Source organism: Colias philodice, chromosome 5, assembly GCF_061535455.1.
Source record: "Colias philodice isolate Cphi_HAF_F1 chromosome 5, ilColPhil1 Martin Lab GWU primary, whole genome shotgun sequence".
In the NCBI taxonomy this organism is placed as follows: Eukaryota; Metazoa; Arthropoda; class Insecta; order Lepidoptera; family Pieridae; genus Colias; species Colias philodice.
Window position 1 is genome coordinate 9,307,901 of NC_143090.1, and position 22,286 is coordinate 9,330,186.

Here is a 22,286-nt window from a genome sequence, read left to right on the forward strand (position 1 = left end):
TTTTATGTAATCTGGAAAATAAGAGAAATCACTGAAAATTTTATTAGTCTCTCTCACATATGATTGTGTTAAATTATATGAATCCATTTAATTTATCTTTCCTATAAATTTTAGTACGAACTGAAAAATGACTTCTTTACATAAAAGCAACGGTTATATAACTACTTTATTTATTTACAATATATACTAACTATAACAACTTCTAATGACTCTGTTCTTAATAATCTTGAAAAAAATGTGTCGCATAAACCGTATTCCTTCTTTTACAGTTCTTTCAACCTTAATAGTTGAAACAGCCTGAGGAGATTGCATCGAAGCTTAAAGCTTCAGCTCAAATCCACATAGCGCTATGATATTATTTGACGTGAATATAATGGATTTTAGGTTAGTGTATAAATATATATCTTAAGAGATTCATTATTCACGAATCTATATACATATTATATAAAACTCAAAGGTGACTGCAGATATAGTGATCTATCAACGCACAGCCCAAACCACTGGACGTATCGGGCTGAAATTTGGCATGCAGGTAGATGTTAGGACGTAGGCATCCGCTAAGAAAGTATTTCCCGAAATTCTTGTGGAAACGGAAAAAACGGGGATGCACGTACAAAGTCGTGGGCGGAAGCTAGTAGGACATAAATGTAATAAGTTATCTTCCCGATAAATATTATAGAAGTTGTAACATACAGACAGTTTTCTTAAACGTTCAATAACATTTTCATAACTTACTAACGCGTGAAATACAACACTATTTATCAACGATAGGGGTTGCACGTCTTCATACTCCCCGGACAATGTACGAAGAAATATTCAGGTCACTTCCGAGAATAGAAGACGTTGTCCCCAAAATATCGATGTTTCTTTGACTCGGCAATTGCGATAAAATATTTAAAACGACGGGAGCAACGAGCGGTGTTTCTATTGTGTTCAGCGGATTTTATTAGGTTTTCGGCAATGAAAGTCAGTTAATTCAAATTTATTCGTTCCAGAAGGCATTAAAGTTAAAAGTCGGGGACGTCGTTGACCCAGTGTGATTGAAACGAGCGAACTGTGCTAATTTCGGCGTAATTGTTGCAACGCTCAACTTTGTTGCTTACTAATGTTTGTTTACGAACGAGAAATAGAAACAATGTGTTCCAATTCGTTTGTCCAAATACGGTGTGTTTATTTTTCCGAATGAAAGTGTTTTGCATGGAAAAGCTGACTACTGAATAAAGAATGTAGGCGAATTATTTTAAGAGAGACAGTGCCCTGATAATAATCGAAAAATCGACTCCGTAAGAAATATCAGTCAAATCGCTTCAGCATTTTGCATCAGTAACAAGTAACAAAACATTTTGTATTCAAATAAAGGTACGTTAAAAAGTTAAAATACTAAAAATATAATCTATCAAATTATTCACCACAGCTTAAAAATCCACTCTTTCAGAGATAAACACAAAACCAGTTGAAAATACATGCGAGTTTTCCCGGCACGTCTAACCCTAAGAGCCATCAAGTAATAAATAATGCTTGAATGGCTTGTTACGCCTCTCGACCTACTTACGGAAGCTGTGACGCACATAATTATTGAACTTGCTTGAATTATAAATAAAGCGTGATAATCTAGCTTTATTTGATAATAAAATAGCCTAGCTATGTACATTTTTTTCCTGAAGTGGTCAAATGGACGGATAAATCGTGCATAGAGTAGACGTCTACTACATATTATTATGATAAATGTTCTATGTAAAAGAAGGGAGATGGAAATAAAGAGTCTGTTTGTATATAATATCCATATCTACTCCTGACTTAACATAAATGATAAAATACTGATCACCCTCTTGCTCGTAAAGGAAAATCAATCAGTAAAACAAATTTGTTTTTCATCATCCCCGCACCCCACGAGGGAACGCTGGACTTCAATCATCCATAACATAATAATTAAAAAATAATTAAAATTTTGTTAAAAAAATAAAAACAAATTAGTGTATTGTCACCGAACCATGATAAATTTACAAGGTTTGAGTTTTATGTGTCCGTTTAGTGGCTCAAAATTGAGTCGAAAGGAGTCGCTTACATACAAAGATACAGGTGAAGCTAATAAAAGCGTGTTTTAAAATATATTCGATACAAGTACATATGTAGTTATACAAAACTGTTATATTAAATTACACTTTCAGATTCTTTCGTTTTAAATACCACCGTTTCTTCATACAATCCTTGGCTTGGAAGCAGACGATCCTGGGTTCCTTGCAGAGCAGCATGCACACACAGCCTGTATTGCATGTGGTTACCGTTGGGGGACAGTACGGAGGGGGGGCGTAGCCCTCGCACGGAGGACCACATTGCGTCTCGTCACATGTCATATCTATGGTTATATTATATTTATAGTAATATGAGGAATTTGGATAGATTTTACTTGTAATGATGCGTTTTTTTAACTTTCTATATAGATTTCTATTTAGAATTTAATATATTCATTGAACCTTCGCTATGGAATAAGACACTTATTGTACCCTCCTATTATTTCAAAAAACAGCAGAAGTAACTCTGGTTTCCCTTCAAAACGTAAATTGAACAGCAGAAGTTGTAAACCTCGCTGACTATACATTTGCAGGAATTCTTAAACCATTACATTCTTAAATAGAAAATGAACTGCATAAATATGATTGGGACATTGATTGGGACCTCGCCAGAAATAATACAATTAATTCTTACTTAGATTAGCAATATCTTCAGGTTTCCAATCATCCCAACTTTCTTGTTTTGAACAGATATAGAGAGACAGGAAAATAATCGCACTAAAAAGTAATTTTGCCATATTTCTGATTGAAAAAATAAATATATAATAATCTTATAATAATGTAAAAAATGTAAAAAATACTAAAATCTTCTAAAATGTTGACATAAAAATATGTCATTGTTATTCTTTTAAATTATGACACAGTACCTAGAAAACACCTAGAAGGTACAACTAGTAGTAGGATAACGATAGGATAATACAGCCTGGTGAAATCTAAAAGGTATTTATAATTTTATACAAATAAATAAATAAAGTTAGTTGCACCACTTATTCCTCTAGATCGGCTAAACAGACCTTAATGATTTTCTCCTCTCCGCTTCGATCACGATATAAGCTTAGGACCACATGTAAAACTATGTAATAACGATTCAAAAGTGCTTCTAGAAGAAGTCTTATTATCTAAATAAATGTTTGAGTTTAATTAAAAAGCTGACTGTAACGTATACAAGAAGCTAACTAGGTAGCTTGTATAATCTTATATATATATAAAATTCTCGTGTCACAATGTTAGTCTGCATACTCCTCCGAAACGGGTGGACCGATTCTCATGAAATTTTCTGTGCATATCGGGTAAGTCTGAGAATCGGCCAACATCTATTTTTCATATGTACCACGGGCGAAGCCGGGTCAGACCGCTAGTATTATTATATTATACAAGCTCAGTTGTATTACGACCTATCTTGCTGGAAGACTGAATAATTCTGCCGTCCACACGCTTTACCTACCTGAAACTTGCCGGACTATGCTTTGAACATTACTGCACCTGAAATGTTCACATGAAAGGGAATTATATTAGGGAACTTGATGTTGTTATTACCTATGGGTAGTCCGTCTAACAAATAGGTACTTAAAATATAATATATACTTACGTCAATTTCCTTCTGTTATTAAATATTCGGAAGTGATATTTTTAAATGACTTATTTATAAGAGGCATGTGCCAATTTCCAAACCAGTTCCCAAATGGGGCCCAAAAATAATCAGTTTACAATATTCGTTTAAAACTAGATACTAAAAATATACATGATTTATGAACTCAGTCATCACCTACAGTTTACTAGAGATAACTCACAATCTTATGGGTATCATGAAGCAAAAGAGTTCCCACGATAAAGAAAAGATATTTCCTTGTAAAGCAAGCCAGGCTGAAACCTTTCAAGGAATCATGTTAAACCTTTTTCACGGATACATAAAATCTATTCATAAGTTCCATTTAGTCGCACATAATGTGAAGTGAAGAGGAAACAGGAAAAGTTTCCTAAATGTTGTGGAAAAGTTACAACTTATAAGGACACCCTACAGTTTTTTTTATAAAAGTATGTCGTAAATAATATACCTAATATGTATTCGAAGCAATTTTAAAACTTAGCATCATTGGCATATTCAAGAAAAAAATATTCATTATATTATTATATCATAAAGTAGGTACTATGTATAAGAAAGCACAACTACAAACTATATACATTACCTCTTTTATTTCCACATTCTTATGAGACTCTTTGCGAAAAGAGATCTTGTTTATAAATCACTGTGATTTATACCTACCTTAAATTTTCAGAGAAAAATTAAAATAAATTACAAGTTTAGTACATCAAAAATAAGAAATAACTATAATTAGATGTGAAACAATGCCTGGATCTAAGAAATAGAATACCTTACCACTCAATAATTTTGGATTTCAGCCAATTATCTCTCTTCGCCTAAGGCTTGGTTTTGACGTCTTCAGAACTAAATAACACTTATGAAAATAACGATAGTAGGCGTTTAATTATGTTTTGTTATTATATAACCTTTAACGAATGGCAAACGTATATCTAGGTACCTACTAATTAATACGAATTTGGCTTCTTTTCTCTTGGTCATAATATATTATCCTATTTAATTTTAATAATATTGTTGCAAAGCAGTATATATTTTACCGACACGTTTTCTATATTATTCCCGCTTCAAGAAATGTCCTTTTAAAAACGTAGTCAAACGAATATTTCTATTTATTTTATGTACATGTTACTAAGTACCATGTAGCTATAAATAGGTATTCTTATATTGAAAACAAATAACGGTATATCTAATCCATATATTATTGTATTCCCTTGAAAGGAAAATTTTCCTGTGCCGAAATAAAAACAATTTAATGAATTCGCCGAATTTCTACATTAATACACAAGAGGTTGTCGACTTCTACGTATTTTGGAGTGTTCTTCATAATATTCTTGTTATAATAATATCCATCATTGTTTTTAAATAACAATTCATTTTTATCTTATGTTTATTCATACATATTATATCTACATTAAAACGAACGTAAGAAGTCGCATATCCACCACCTCCTACTATAAAAGTCACTGAAAGAAAATGGCGCCTTTTTATACGGGTAACCCTTTGGATCAAGCTAAGATCAAGCCTTGTTTTTTTAATACAACATCGTGCAATATCCAAAACCAAACTCACTATGATATGTATGCCTCTAAACACAGTCTGAACTTGAAAAGGTTTGGTCGATGGCCCTAAAAATAAAAACTCACCACTTCCTATACCAATGTGGCATTCTGCTTTGTTAGAATAGTTACAAACAGTTGCAACAAGAGTTAATTTATTCAGTTATATTATCACACAAAACAATAGGCAACATTTGCAGAACACAGTTGAGTTATATCGCAGCGGCAAAATATCTTCTGGGAAATCCACAATACACATAAATCATCTCGTTTGAAGTTGTGTATGTGGCTGTGAAAAGCGTAAATTGTACTGCTAATATATTTAGTTTAATTACATCAATTTTGTCTTAGAAGGCTTTGGTTTTACAAACTGTTTTTGAGACTATGCTTCTAGCTTCAAATGGGATTTTTCCTTTTCCTTTATAAAAATAAATTGAACATCTTTTTAATACTTAACGAGCAATATTTTTATATAATAGTAATTAACTGAATCACGTAAGGCATACGGCTCCAATACATTTCTTGAAATTTAGTACGCAAGGTGTTACGGGTGCGATAAATTGACGTAGAGGTAAGATTTATCTAAAAAATAAGGACATCAAAAATATATGTTGAACACAAACAATTTTAGACACCAGCAATGTGCTGGTGTCTAAAATTGTTTGTGTTTATATTATATTACGGTAAATATTATTAATATTATTAAACTATACTTTAAAAACAGCACACACAAATTTATATAGTTACCTAAAAGCAAATTCAATATAATTTTAAGCATAAATCACACAAAATCCAAGCCAATACTCAAGATCCTCGTCGAATACAAAGCAAGTACACAAATTCGATAAAGCTTAACAACGATGCTCCAAAAAACACTCCGCCCACGCCGCCGATGTCCACTGGAAACAGATTGATGAGTTCATTATATTAAAAGGTGTTATTAGATTAATGGTGGATTAGGCATGATATGACTGAAAGAAGCTATAATATTGCTTGTATATTTATCACTTAGGGCCGATTTTTCAATGCTTGGATAAAACTTATTCGTCGAATAATGTATAAAACTACCATTTTAAAAACGTATTCTAATTGCCCGTATTTGACAGTTTACGTGACATTTTAATATTATCATGTAATACTTTATTGGACGGATAAGTTTTATCCAAGCATTGAAAAATCGGCCCTTAAAAAATAAATATGGGTAAAAAAGATTCCCGTAAAAAAGACTCGATTCTTTTATCCTAAAAAAATGTACAAACGTTTTGTAATTAATAGTTATTGAGGTGAAACTTCTTATGGTGCATTGTGAGTAAAATTTCAAGGTCGCGTCATGGCAATACCGTCACGTCATGGAGTTAGGCGACGCTTTTGGCACGTGTGCTCGGCACACACGCTCTTTTTTATTTAACTATCTACCATATACATTTTAACACAATTTCAGAATACCAAATGTATCTTCTTGAAATAATCTTATATATAAAATTCTCGTGTCACAATGTTAGTCTGCATACTCCTCCGAAACGGGTGGACCGATTCTCATGAAATTTTCTGTGCATATCGGGTAAGTCTGAGAATCGGCCAACATCTATTTTTCATATGTACCACGGGCGAAGCCGGGGCGGACCGCTAGTCTTATATATAAAATTCTCGTGTCACAATGTTAGTCTGCATACTCCTCCGTAACGGGTGGACCGATTCTCATGAAATTTTCTGTGCATATCGGGTAAGTCTGAGAATCGGCCAACATCTATTTTTCATATGTACCACGGGCGAAGCCGGGGCGGACCGCTAGTAATATATAAAATTATACACAGAGATTTATTTACCCATAAGTCCCAGATTATCACGTATGACGAATCTTCGATATCGTATAGATGGCAACTGTAGAAGACGGACCACAGTACGAGAAGATGGTATTTCACTATCCAACTGCTTCGTAGATCTCCTGTAATGTATTTTAAACATTAATTAGTGTCATAAAATATTAATCTCTCTTTGTATAAAAGCTGATATTGTTTGCAAACACATGAACACAAAACATCGTGAGGAAACCGACATGTCGAAGAATCAAAAGTTCGACGACATGTGACATCCGCCAACCGTCACTTGGCCAGCGTGGTGGATTATGGCCGTACCTACAGGCCTCATAGGAGGCCCGTGTCCCAGCACCGGGAACGTATATGGGCTGATTATGATGATGATGATGATGAAACACATGAAATTGATATTAATCTAACTTTAGTTAGAAAAATAATTATAGCGTATATTTTATACTACCTACATATTGGCAACAATCTATAAAAAAATCTATGTAATAATATATTCTACCAAGCATTTATTTAAAAGCGACCCCAAATGAAACTTCTTTAAAAACCCAAATTACTTCAAATAAATCTCAACATCAAAGTATAGAAATAACAAAACACGACAGCAACCTAGAAAATTCGATTTCACTAACGTAACTAAGTTCTCCCTCAAGACCGAACGATTATCTTGTTCAGGCTCAAAGAGAAACTGTTCAATTCATCCCATTGCGATTGATTCTGTACACTTTCGAAGCTAACTTAACTATGTAAAGATACAAAGGAAATGTGGCTTTCAAATAGTTAATTGATCAATATGTTCAAAATAAATATATATGGGTGATTATACAAAAATGGGGTAACTCGATGTCATCAGCCAATTTAAACAAAGTCTTATTATATTTTATTCAAATAACAATCTATTTTAAAACAATGAAGCGTCCTTTATTTGGTCACTCAATTTCACTTCTTTATTTAAAATACAAATGAATAAAAATAATAAATTAATACCTCAAACGTCAGTACTTTGGCATGTCACAACTCCGAAAACCAACAATCAAGTGACTATCGTTTAAACATTATCATCGATTTAAGAAAACTTACTAATTCACTACAATCTTTGATGTACATAGTATTATATACTACAACTTTCATAACGCAATGTTTTCCATTTTATTTAAAAAATAAAATTAAACTTTGTCATCGTTTTCACTAGTCAGTCCGTTGTGTGTTTTTTAAATTCGAAATTCTCGCTAAATATCACCAAGTCGAGGTCAAATCCCTGTCTAAGTATTAATGTTGGTAATGAAGTTACTTGTGCACCGCATATTTTGACGGCCGTCATAACTGTACCAGCGCTAGGGTTGTGTTTGTCCTCTAAAATCTTGCTGCGCCAGTCAACATTTCAGTCCTATGGTGAGTCGTTATTTTATTGTTAATCCGATTTTTATTTTCATTTATAAATGGTTAACTATGATTTGTAAAAATATAGTTTGTTGATATTAGAAATTAGGCAAAAAAACCTAATTTGTGATTATAACCTCATATTAAGTCCCTTTTCATCAATCCGCTGGCATCAGTCCTTTGTCAGATATCGCGCCAGAGGACTGACGGGGCCCCATAGTACTGATGACTCTATCATTTTTGAGAACTTTTATCTTGATTGCTATTGGTATAAGCATTTCTATATTATATTTCAGTTAAAAACATCATGCGCCACGCTAAAAGAAACTGAATTTGACTAGGGAAGAAACATTTAAAAAAGAGTAGCAAAGAAAAGAGCTATTGAAACAAACTACTAATAATTTTATTAAAAAGATCTTATTTTCTTTTAATTATTGATTTTGATGCTTTCAGGGCATAGCTTTTTATATTTATCAGATAAATACGTATACGTATAATACTGTGAAGTAAAATTACCTCAAAATAACATAAAAGTTAATTAATATACTTAATAACATTATAAAAATGTCAAGGGGCTCTTATGAAAACTCAGATGAGACTTTCATTCGAGCCATTGGTTTTTAATTTTATAATAATTAGTACTTTTAACATAAATATTGGTAGATTTTTAGGGCTCCGAACCTCAAAAGGAAAAAACAGAACCCTTATAGGATCACTTTGTTGTCCGTTTGTCTGTTAAGACGTTTTTTTGGAACGCGTGGAGGTATCAATCTGAAATTTATATTGGATACTCAAGATTAAGAACCCTTGGGGCTGTAAAAAAATCAAACTTATAACGCAACGCAATCAAAAGATACATCTACATCCGTTAATACTGCAAATTTCCACAAAATTCAATATTCGCAAGGGAATAAAAAAACACACAGGATGCTTGCCGTGTATACAGTCTACTATAGTTTACTTCTACTCGGTAAATAGCAACGTCTTATAACACAGATAAAGGAAAAATTGCTAAAAGTGTAAATTTTAAGTTACAAACATAATAAACAATAGGTTTGTTAGGAGTCCAACTCGTACTTGGCCGTTTTTTTGTTTCTATTGTTTGTGAATTACTTAAAATATCAAGTAAAACTAATTCAAAGTAGTAAAAGTTAAGTAAGAGAGTAAGAATATTCACGTTGCGTTAAATGTCAGAAGGCTGTTTTGAAAATTGAGACATTGTTTTTCCCAGTATCACATATTATTAATTATCATTTTTAAACATGTTAAGTACGTAAAAGACATGTGCCATTATTAAAACTGAGAGATTTGTAGTAATTTTCATTGAATTTCTTTAAGAATATTACAAGTTATAGTTTTTTATCAGTACCATGTTAGCCTCGTCAGTCCCCTGGAGGCCAAATCCAGAAAATTTAAAATATCTCGCAATCTATTTAAAAAAGTGGCTGGCCCGATTTGGAACAATATATTCATTAGATTAGCTATCATATACACCCTAATTTGTAACAATCTGATATAAAAAATATAGTAAACAAAATATCCTCAAAAGTTACCCCATTTTTGTATAATGACCCATATATAATAAATAAATATATATAAATATAATATGTAAAAAATCTATAGTTTTACCACGGATAATATACTACTATGTTTAACTAAAAATAAATAAAAATCACAAGAATTGAGAAAAATCTAGGTAGCCTTTAATAATATTTTGTATCTGCAAATTTGCCAAAAAAGGTGTATCGAAAAAAAACACTACCTTTCAATCCAAGCGAACCCAGGACCTACCTAATATTTCATTAAAAACATGTTTTCAAAATTCTTTTTTCAAAATTATCATTCAAATTTCATTAAAATGAATGCTTAATTTAATTGCTCATCATCAGACCAAACGTAATGAAGGGATAATATGAAAAGGATAATAAGCCCAAAGTTGAAAGTTTAAATTGAGGTCAACAAATTCACTTTGCTCTTATTAACATGTAATGTATTCACTATTCAATTAGATCAAACCTGAAACACTGCTAATTTAATATATAGCATATCAAAATGAATGAACTATAGATCAAAATGAATTTTCTATTAGATTATGATACGTATTATATCAATGGTATTTATTTTAAACTAGCGGTCCGCCCCGGCTTCGCCCGTGGTATTTATTTACGTTTTCATTATACTACATAAAAACCATCCTCGTACTTCAAGGAATATAATAAAAAAAGAATTATCGAAATCGGTTCAGCCGTTCTCGAGTTATGCGCTTACCAACACATTTTGCGATTCATTTTTATATATAAGATAAGAAGAAGATACATATAACATTGATCTATGTAGCAGTTGTGTACTTTTTTTAAAGCAAAAAAGATATTGAGATTTCGACTATTCATAATAATCCATCATCAAAAGATAAATAATTTATTGAAAAACAAACCTATTTAAGTATTATAAGATTTATAAGACCGTGACAAGAATCGAAAGATTTAAATCGATTTCCAAGAATCATGAAATAAATACAATAAAAACAAAAAACTTACCTGTAAGACATGTGAATAAGCTTATAAGTAGTTTCTTCGCATCTCATGGGACATGTGCAATTGTATTTTGAAAATTCATCTGAAAGGGTAATGAACTTGGTAATGAATAACTTTTAAAAAACATTCCATAATATTTTTTTTTCTCTGCGTTACCATGTACGCACTACGCACACTAGAAAAATGTAAAATTTATTTTAATTATTCTTATTTTTTTTAATACATATTAATAATTCACATAAATTTACTGATTAAAAATAAACATAAAAAATTAACATAATTTAAATAATTTTAATCTAACATTTGGCTGTATAAGAAATTTCCTTTGCCTCGACCGCATTAGATTGGCGGGAAAGCAGACCCAAACGAAAGCTACAAAAAAAGAATTGTAGTAGGTAAGTAGGCACCTAAGGTAGGCACGTAAATTAAATTATTGTGGCTATTTATTTTGAAATTAATTAAGTTTCTATTTTGAATAGTTTTGATTTGAACGTATTTTAACAGTATTTTATTGCTACGCTTTATAAAATAGAACATTCATCCAAGATGTACTAAAAGAGGTTTGGAACAGTCATATTTTTATTTTGTCGAAATTATTTACGAACTTAAATATTGATATTTAAAATTATTATTTGTTTTATAGGTTATGCTTTTCATTCATACTATTATACAAGTTATTACTTAAGTAATAATTAATGTTTACCTTTGTTCATAGTCAAACACGCGAGTCCGTTTATATCACAAGGTGGCATATTTACTGAAATGGAAGATTTTCTAAAGTGTATATCAAATTTACTATTGACTTCGAAATAATATTAATTATAACACTGAGATAGGTGATATAACACGGATGAAACTTTCGGTAAGTAATTTGAATCATAATTTTTAGTCATCAGCTATAAGTACAATTTATGAGTGGGTGGGTAAAATTAAATTGTGCCTACGTGAAGAGTTTGTTTGTTTGAACGCGCTAATCTCAGAAACTACTGGTCCGATTTTAAAAATTCTTTCGGTGTTAGATAGCCCATTTATCGAGGAAGGCTATAGGCTATATATCATCACGCTAAGACTAACAGGAGCGGAGCAATGCGGGTTAAACCGCGCGGCACAGCTAGTGCTAAATAAAAGGATTTATATCTATAGCCCAGTGAAATTAGGTAAAAAAAAGGGTCAACCTCGGAATGAAAGATAATAAGCTGGAAATTGGTAAAAACCTTTGTTTTGTTACCCTAAATATTGTCTCAAAAGTCACAAATGCTATCGTGTCCGCGTCTTAAGATATTGAAGGTCAAAGGTCACAAAAAACGATTTTTCGCGAATATCTCGGTTCCTATTGCTTAAATGATATTTTCACCTATTATGAAAGTTGGAGAGTATAAAATTTTCTACAACTTTTGTCTAAACTTTTTTTTTATACGATCAACCGTTTTTGCGGTAGAGCGCGAAGAGTGCGCAGCGTACAGTCATATATGAGCTAATGCAGGGTCAAGCGTGAGTTACGGTTATAATTAAAAAAATTATAATTATTAAGCAATGCCCATTATTTCTGTACTTATTCTTAATTATTTATATTTAATTATTCAACTATAGTATATTATTAATTCTGGATTATCTATTTTAGTTATATTTTAAAATAAAAAGACAGTAAGGAAATATATTTTAGATATATCTTTATTTTTCACTAGCGGGCCGCCCCAGCTTCGCCCGTGGTACATATTTCGCAATAAAAAGTAGCCTATGTCCTTTCTCGGGTATCAAAATATCTCCATACCAAATTTCATGTAAATTGGTTCAGTAGTTTAGGCGTGATTGAGTAACAGACAGACAGACAGAGTTTCTTTCGCATTTATAATATTATGAGATTGATATGTTGACGGGCTGCTACACTTGTTGGTGGAAGTGTTGACAATTGTACAGGTTTATTTAGTTTTGTTAATTTGATAAATTGCGTGTAGCGGAAATAATCAAGGTTGTCCTCAGATTCTGGAGCATTACCTATATAATGCCAAAAAGATGCGCACTCCATTTTAAAATAAAGTTTGTACGGGGCAGTTTTCTTGTTGAAATACTTCCACCAGTTTATCCAAATTGGTAATTTTCTCCAATGCTCTTGTAACAGTTTTTTTTCTTTTTTTAAATCGGCTATAAATAGAAATGATCATAGGGTAGGGACAAGTATTTCCAGTTATATAAGTATTTAAAAATTTACACGTTTTAAAGGAAACATATATAATGTCGTTTTATTTTAAAATATAACTAAAATAGATAATCCAGAATTAATAATATACTATAATTGAATAATTGCTTAATAATTATAATTTTTTTGTCAATAATTGACTTTATACAACGTACTGATAACCGTAACTCACGCTTGACCCTGCATTAGCTCATATATGACTGTACGCTGCGCACTCTTCGCGCTCTACCTCAAAAACGGTTGATCGTATAAAAAAAAAGTTTAGACAAAAGTTGTAGAGAATTTTATACTCTACAACTTTCATAATAGGTGAAAATATCATTTAAGCAATAGGAACCGAGATATTCGCGAAAAATCGTTTTTTGTGACCTTTGACCTTCAATATCTTAAGACGCGGACACGATAGCATTTGTGACTTTTGAGACAATATTTAGGGTACCAAAACAAAGGTTTTTACCAATTTCCAGCTTATTATCTTTCATTCCGAGGTGAAACCCCTAATATGACTGGGCTACTAGCATAACTAAAGTTAAAAACTATGTTTATTCTTTTGCCCCGATATGCTGCCTTTGACCTTAAAACCTGGTACGATTTTACGAGACTGATTAATGACAATTAGTAGACTCTAACACTGTTTTTACGATACAACAATGTAAAGGCTGTTGTAACAAACAGCAACATGATATAGGCAGACAAAGCTATTTATCATTTTTTTTTTCATTGAAAAGTATCCACCACTTTTCTATCCAACAATCGCTACTAGAACTCATATATCTGCATACTAACAAGTAATTTTCTACTAAAACTTACCAATACTAGATATAAAATGGTAAGTACAGTTACACAATTGGTACTGGGTGATCGCTTTACAATATAACATGCAAGCAGTCACAGAATAGAAGGAAAATGGCCAATCCTTTGTAAATGTTGGCCTTTCGTTTTTGAACAAACAATCACGCAGATTCGGTTTCACAGATGTTACGGCTGCATCGTTCACTGTTTGTTCTACCTGTAAATGTATTTGTTATCCCCGTTTTATAAAATTATCGAGATACGGCACTTAGCTATATAAATAACGTGCTCTTATTCTTCCTGTATACGTATAGGTAGCAATTTTAACAGACTAGGCAGATTGTGGGGCAAATTTCATTGTTTAAAATTTACCGGAATATTTACGTACATATTTTACAGATCGTATTTAATATTTTGGTTTCGATAAGATACAAGGTATCAATTCAAAACAATCGATTCTTTCAAACACCTCATTAGTATCTCTTATTTGTACATTTAATAGTCTATTTTCGTGATAAACCTCAGTTTAATTTTTATATTGAAAATACATATAAGAATATAATCACCGACAATGTAATTTCCGAATTAGCCATCAGTGGAATGGAGTTAGATCGTCCCAACAATTCTTCCATATCAACGTATACCGTATCGTCTGAAGCGTGAATTTTAACCTAAAAATATTGAAACACATAGATTTTATAAGAATAATTTATATAAGAATTCTGAAGCAATTGCGTAAATAGTTATTTTTTACAAAAATAAACCGATTTCAATTTCTCAGATCTAGAAAAAATTAAAATCTGATCAACTGGAAGGCACGAGCTTTAAAATAAAAAAAGAATTATCAAAATCGGATCGTCGAAGGTTCTGAGGTAACATACCCAGAAAAATACAATTGTATTGACAACCTTCTGTTTTATGAAGTCGGTTGAATACGAGACTGAATATTACCTATAGCCAAAATATTTAAATCTATTGCAAAACTGCATAGACTATAAATAACTATATTTCACGCCTCATAACGTGCAGCGTTGGAGGTAATGCCCTACTTCTAACTTGTTATGATCAAGTTACACACTCCCTTCTGTACCCATTAGTATATTCAGAAACACTCAAAGCATAATATGAGCTTCCATGAAAAAACGTTTATTCTGTGTAATATAAAAAGCCTTGTAAATTTACCTGTTTCTGCTAATGTTTGAGTAATAAGACCATCATACATTTTTCATTTTCCTCTTAAAAATTATAAAAATAGACCATAAAGTATAGAAAATAAAGTAGTATTTCATAAAATACCTTTTTTATTTGTACTCGGACACGAGTTCAAAATAAATTGCTTTTAATAAATTAGACGAGCTTCATCAGGCGTGCACTTTTGCAATCAAAACTTTTTCTCCGTTCTATGTGCTCTATTATTAAATATCATTTATGTTTTTAATATCGTATAAAATATAAGTTTTCCGTTAAAATTTTCTATGAAATAAATTTTCTGTTTGGCAATAAATGAAATGAAATAATGAAATAAAATAAATAAATAACGAGATTTTATATTTTGGTGATTAAATAGATTTTTATTCGTGTTTGTGTTGAATCAAACTATACCTAACGATTAATTTGTAAGAAACACCACGTTAATAAAATATTATAAATAAAGTTAAAAAATAAGATAAACTCATGAAATTACTATTGATCACCGACCTTGATAAGTGCACAAAGTTTGTACTTAATCTACCCGTTTCACTCGATTTTGACCTACTTATATAAAAAAATATAAACATTCAGGTAGAAGCTCATACTTACAAGTACAGAGTTAATAGTAGAAAACACCAATCCTGGAGTGCCAATTTTTCTGTTCACAAGCAAAATTTCTGACTTATTACCGGGTAACTCCGAATTAAAAGTAAAGCAGACACCATATTCAGTTTTTATTGGTCGGAATCTGGCCAGGCAAAAATAATATTTTATTTAATTCATAAAGAGGTAAATGTTATTTAAAAAAACATTTGCTAAATAATACAATGATGTGAAGTAGAAACACTATCTAAATTGTCGTCCATAGATACATTTTATGAACGATTGCTGTTTAAAAATCCTCGTTATCAAATGATCAAACGATAAAATGAATCACCAGATGTATTGGTAAACGAGAAACTAGAGAATGCCTCAACCAATTTGGCTATTTTTCGGAAAGTTCTTATGGAGAGAATACACGAAAAAAGGGCAATGATAGAACATCATCTGGAGCAGCTACTTTTAAATATTTCTTACGAAAGCATAGATTACTCATAATATAATAAAAAATAACCTGTCACAGCATTTAAAGTGCTCTCCTCCCCACCAACAATCCGTCAATAACTCTGTACAATTAGCCCTCATCCTTGCTATATGATGAATGAAATCGTCAGAGCAAGTCACATTCCGTTCGCAAGACACACAGAGTCGGCAGTACTTGATGGTCCAGTAAGATACGTGCTTGTAGAAGTGCACCATATCTGATGGTAAATTGTTGCTAGAATACAGATTTGTAATTTAGTCATCTTGCTAGAGAAAACGCATGCACAATGGTTTTTTCGTATACACGTATATGTACCTTAAGAGTAGGTATTAATTTTATGAATGAAGGTTACTTTACTCTCTGTTATTATCTAAAGATAATATTATTTTTTACATATAGGTAGACAGCCAACATGAATATATTAAATCTATTCTCTTTTAAATTTTTCATTTCTGTATTGTAATGCTCAACTTTGTACATTATATAACCCTAAAACCATCTTAAAATAGATTTTTTCGTGTTTACAAACCCACTACTATTTACATAGACCGTCTTTGCGACGACTCCCTTGAGGCATCATTTGACCTATCCGAGATTATAGTTTGCTGTATTTAAAGGCTAAATGTCCTTTTAAAAAAATGGAACCAGCCTCTAGATTTTAAAAGTAATTCACATTTCAAACAGCTTTTTCAATAGACATATTATGCTTTTATTAAATTTTATACCACCGCGTGATTGATAGCTCAATTTCTCAACTAATATTTATGTATTCTGTATCAAAATACTTTTTTTATTAATCCTAGAATATTCCATAATATAGAATTCAAAAAAAAGAGATGAAGTAACTTATAAAAATTCGAATACACTTTTACAGCCGTACAAATAAACGAGTTATAACATTTTATGCAAAGAATAAACTAAGAATAAGGAAAAATCATACAAATAAACACGAAATAAATGCAACCTAGTATAACTCCGTAATAAGTATTCATACTAATGCTATTCCGTCCTTATTACGGCTACCACCCTAGTATAAGTCTGACATAACCGAGTTATAACATATCTTTTAGTACATTGTGCTGTGTTTTACAAGTTTTAGAAGCAATTTTCAATCTAAATTTGAGATAATAGCAATGAGAGTAATACGAGAAGTAGAAAAAGTTGAGCAAATTAATAATTTCATTACGTACCTATTGAAATGGAAAATTTTGTATGAAATGTCAAAATATACGAAATTATGAAAAACCCTTTTGATATTTATAATGATTTATTTATTTACAACATGCGCCAAACCATACATACATAAAACTTATTTCTAAACTTATCACAATAATATACACTTTCGTTGAAAATATAAATCTTCTAAGCCTGGAGTTGTATGTTTTGAGTACTATACAAATAACTGTATTTGGCAACTCTCTATCTCAAGGTGGGTTTATCTTCTGTTCTCCAGATATTGGATAGCGTTATCTATCATTTGCTTGCATATTTAATGATATATTTAAATTATTTCCAATGAATATTTAAAAAATAAATAAACAGAACATCGTATGATGAAACTTCACAACAAATTCGACAAAGTCAAACGAGCGTCAAAATGACAGCACCAAGGCATAACCGTAGACAATTTCAATGTTTTTCATAATTTGTGAATGAATTGCTACGTTGCCGCTTCGCGCCTATTGCATAGCGTGAGCATAGTTACATCGACGTTATTCCAAATTTATTTGTAAGAAATTATGACATCCTTATTCTTTATTTATTCTTATCATATCTATGCATTGCATAAGGTTTGAATAAGCAAGTTTTTATTTGTACGGCTGTTAAACGATATCCTATGAATAAATACATAATATATAAATACACTTTTTTCTCCAGATGGACTTCATTTCAGTACTTACCTCTTAAGATAATTATTTATTCGACTATTGTCAAGGGTTTCACATAATGTTACCGCCGGGAAGGGAGTGTCCCATTCCAATGAATTGGTGTCAACATTATATGCGATAACTTTCGTGTTGTATAGCGATAGAGATGACTTCAGAACTGACCATGCTCCGAAAACACATACTAACCATATTAAAAGCCAAAATAGTCTGAAAAAAAACGTTCATTACAAATGTTTGTTGCACGTCTTTCTCAAAAGTAAGTAATATTCCAGACGCACAAGGGCAGGTCCACTTTTTAGACCTTTCCGACCACGAGACAGGGCAGACGCTGCATTTTAAAACTACTAAAAGTAAAGGTAATATTGCGCGTTTTGTATTCAAGAGAGACTTTAGCAAAGATAATATACGCAAATTCAAAGAATGCTTATCAAGTCTTACTTGGAATGATGTTATAGAACACTCTTGTAATGAAGCATTTAATATTTTCCATGATACTTTACAATTGTTTTACAACCTTTGCTTTCCAGTGTACAGAATACACGTCAAGTATAACACCGTAGCTCCTAAGTGGTTATCAAAGGGTATCAGAGTGTCAAGTGTGCGAAAAAGAGAACTTCGTTACAATTATTACAAAACTAAAAATACATACAATAAAACTACGTATACATCTTACGCAAAGATGCTGAAGAAGTTGATTATTCTATCAAAAAGAAATTTTCATTCATTCTATATAAGCAACGCCAAGAATAAATCTAAGGCCACGTGGAATATAATAAATAATAAATCTGATAATTGTAAATTTCGTATAAATAATTTAGAGTCAATAAAATTAGGGGATCGGCTGATACATAATCCTGAAGAAATTTCTAGAGCTTTTAATGACTATTTTATAAATTGTAACATGAATTTGAAACCTCACTTTAATAGTAAAAGTTTCAAAGGAATAAATTCTTCAATGTTTTTATTACCATGCTCGGAAAACGAAGTTAGTAAATCTATCCGTCACCTAAAAAATACAAACGCAGTCGGTTATGATGACATATCGACGCATATACTAAAATGGTGCAATAAAGAACTTACATATGTGCTGACCCATATAATTAATAAATCTTTTGACGAGGGAATATTTCCAGATAAACTGAAGCTATCGGTTGTAAAACCAATTTATAAAAAAGGTGAGAAACAGGTAATGGACAACTATAGACCAATTACCCTCATCCCTACTATTGCAAAGCTATTTGAGAAACTGATGTATGTAAGAATTGAAAGCTTTCTAAAGAAATTCTCTATCATAAAAAAGGAACAAAATGGATTCCAAAAAGGCAAATCTACAACGCTTGCAGCCTTTTCACTTACGAAAGGTATTTTGGAGAGTATTGATAAACGTAAACCAGTGAGTGTAATATTCTTTGACATGTGTCGTGCTTTCGATTGTGTAGATCATGAATTACTTCTACACAAGTGTGAAATCTATGGTCTACGTGGTCCAGTCCTCGACTGGATCAGATCCTACCTCAGTAATCGCATGCAGTGTGTAGAAATTACCTATACAGATGATAAATCACAAGAAAATACGGTAAAATCGCCATATCTCCATAATAAATTAGGTGTGCCGCAAGGCAGTATTCTCGGACCTCTCCTTTTTATATTATACATCAATGACTTGCCTAGCATTACAAATTATTCGTGTAATTTATTTGCGGACGATTTATCAATAACTATTCCAAACTCAAATACTCACATTACACATGATGACGAAATTAATATGACTATACAAAAAGTAATGAAATGGATGACATCTAATAACTTGACACTAAACATAAATAAAACAAAAATCATTAATTTTAGAAATTATGGTAATCAACCTAGACATCATAAAATATTTCATGAAGGAATTAAAATCGAACAAGTAGATGAAACAACTTTCCTAGGTATTGTTCTGGATGCTCACTGTAACTGGAAGAGCCACGTAAGTATCGTGTGCTCGCGTATTAACAAATTCGCCTTTGCATTGAGAAGGCTCAGGAGACTAGTAAATCAGCAAACCGCGATAACAGCATATCACGCATACGTCGCATCTATTCTAAGGTATGGCCTAATTTTATGGGGTAACTCCACTGATATCAATAGAGCTTTTATAGCTCAAAAAAAATGTATTCGAGCTTTGTGTGATGTTGGGCCACTAGAGAGCTGTAGACCTCTTTTTAAAAAACTTAAAATCATGACCCTTGTTTCGTTATATATTTTTCAGATTGGTATTTTTGTTAAAAGTAATCCACATTGGTTTTTAAAAGCGAATGAATGTAGTCTTTTTCCGTCCCGAGATAAAGAAAAACTCATGTTACCGATGTGCAAAACTGCTTTATATCGCAAAAGCTGTCATTTTATGATTATTAAAATTTATAATGCCATACCAAAATTAATACGCGAATTACCAATTGCATTGTTTAATAAAAGACTAAAAAAATGGCTTATTGACGGAACATTTTATAATTTAAATGAGTTTTTCTCTACCCAGACATGAGAATTATTATTATCTAAATATCTATTATCGGTTTATTATCATTATTTATTATTATATGTATATATATATATTTTTTTTTTATTTTAAACGCTGACTTTTTAAAACTGTGACATTAGAATAATTATTAAGACATAATTTTATTAGGTATTTAATCGAATTAGTTCAATGTATTTTAATTAAGTCAAATTAATTTTCCAATGTATCAATATGTTATTAACTATACGATTGCATGCCAGTTCAGATGGCGAACACTGTTACGCAATACTTTGTAATACAAAACATCTAATGTACGTGTTCAAGCAATTAATAAATGAATTTGAATGAATTTGAATTTGAAAATAATTCCCATAATTTTCGATAGACGAGTTAAAAGTTATAAATTATAGCAGTTCCATACTTATGTCTAATTTATCCAAATTTTTACAACTACCTTGCACTAACCTGAATATTTTAGTTTTATAGCACTAAAATGCATAAGCGTTTATAAAAATATTTCTTTTGTTGATCGAATTTTACTATTGTTTGTAAAAAAAATAAACACTAACCTCTTTGTAAGAGGTACACGTGGAGAGCACATCATACCAATTCCATGTAAATTGCTCATTTCACCGACATATTGATATTTTTGTTTTAACGTCGATAATAGAGAAAAACGTAAAGATTTTTTGCGTTTATTCATGGTGTCCTGAAATAAAAATGTGCATCGAAATTAGTAGAGCATATTATGACATTATAAAGGCATTGGTTTATTATTTAAATCCTTTTACCATATACATATTTTACAGGTATCGCATTATGAGAATGTGCGATTTTAGCGTATATTTATGACTAGCTGTGCCCGCGACTTCGTCCGCGTGGAATAGTGACTGCATAGTAGTTACTACTTAACTTTTATTGAATAAACACGTACTACCATAAATAATTAAAAGAACTGTTAGTAAAATAATTTATTACTAAACTGAGCTAAAAAATAAAAAAAATGAGTGCCTAAGTCTAAGTGGAGTGGAAAATCCCTGGAAAATGCCTGGAAAATATCCGGAAAATGCGTGAAAATGTCCGGAAAATATCCGGGAAATGCTCGGAAAATCCCCGGAAAAGCCTGGGAAATTCCCGGCGGAAAATGCCTGGGAAATGCTCGGAAAATGCGTGGAAATTTCCGGAAAAACCGTGGGAAAATCCCTGGAAAATGCCTGGAAAATATCCGGGAAATGCTCGGAAAATCCCCGGGAAATGCTCGGGAAATCCCCGGAAAAGCCTGGGAAATTCCCGGAAAATAACCGGAAAATGCCTGGGAAATGCTCCGAAAATGCGTGGAAATTTCCGGAAAACCGTGGAAAATGCCTGGAAAATATCCGGAAAATTCGTGAAAATGTCCGGAAAATATCCGGGAAATGCTCGGAAAATCCCCGGGAAATAATCGGAAAATCCCCGGAAAATGCTCGGAAAATCCCTGGGAAATTCCCGGAAAATGTCTGGAAAATCCCGGAAAATAACCGGAAAACGCGTGGAAATGTCCGGAAAAAGCGTGGAAAATGCCTGGAAAATGCCCGGAAAATGCTCGGAAAATCCCCGGAAAATATCCGGAAAATGCGTGAAAATGTCCGGAAAAAGTGTGGAAAATGCCACTTCAAATTTGCGAAG

The 22,286-nt window shown here is 31.8% G+C and overlaps 1 protein-coding gene across 1 annotated transcript; it reads right to left on the minus strand.

The window, feature by feature from the left end:
- Positions 1–6,024: 6,024 nt before the first annotated feature.
- On the minus strand, positions 6,025–21,306 carry LOC149488577 (pickpocket protein 19-like). Its single transcript, XM_089695148.1, has 10 exons — positions 21,191–21,306; positions 18,134–18,328; positions 16,263–16,466; positions 15,758–15,896; positions 14,524–14,628; positions 13,976–14,174; positions 11,672–11,725; positions 10,972–11,050; positions 7,055–7,173; positions 6,025–6,127 (listed from the first exon to the last, which is right to left on the minus strand). Exons 1-10 carry the CDS (start codon positions 21,247–21,249, stop codon positions 6,033–6,035), a joined length of 1,248 nt encoding a protein of 415 aa, XP_089551274.1. The 5' UTR covers positions 21,250–21,306; the 3' UTR covers positions 6,025–6,032.
- Between the last annotated feature and the right edge of the window lie 980 nt (positions 21,307–22,286).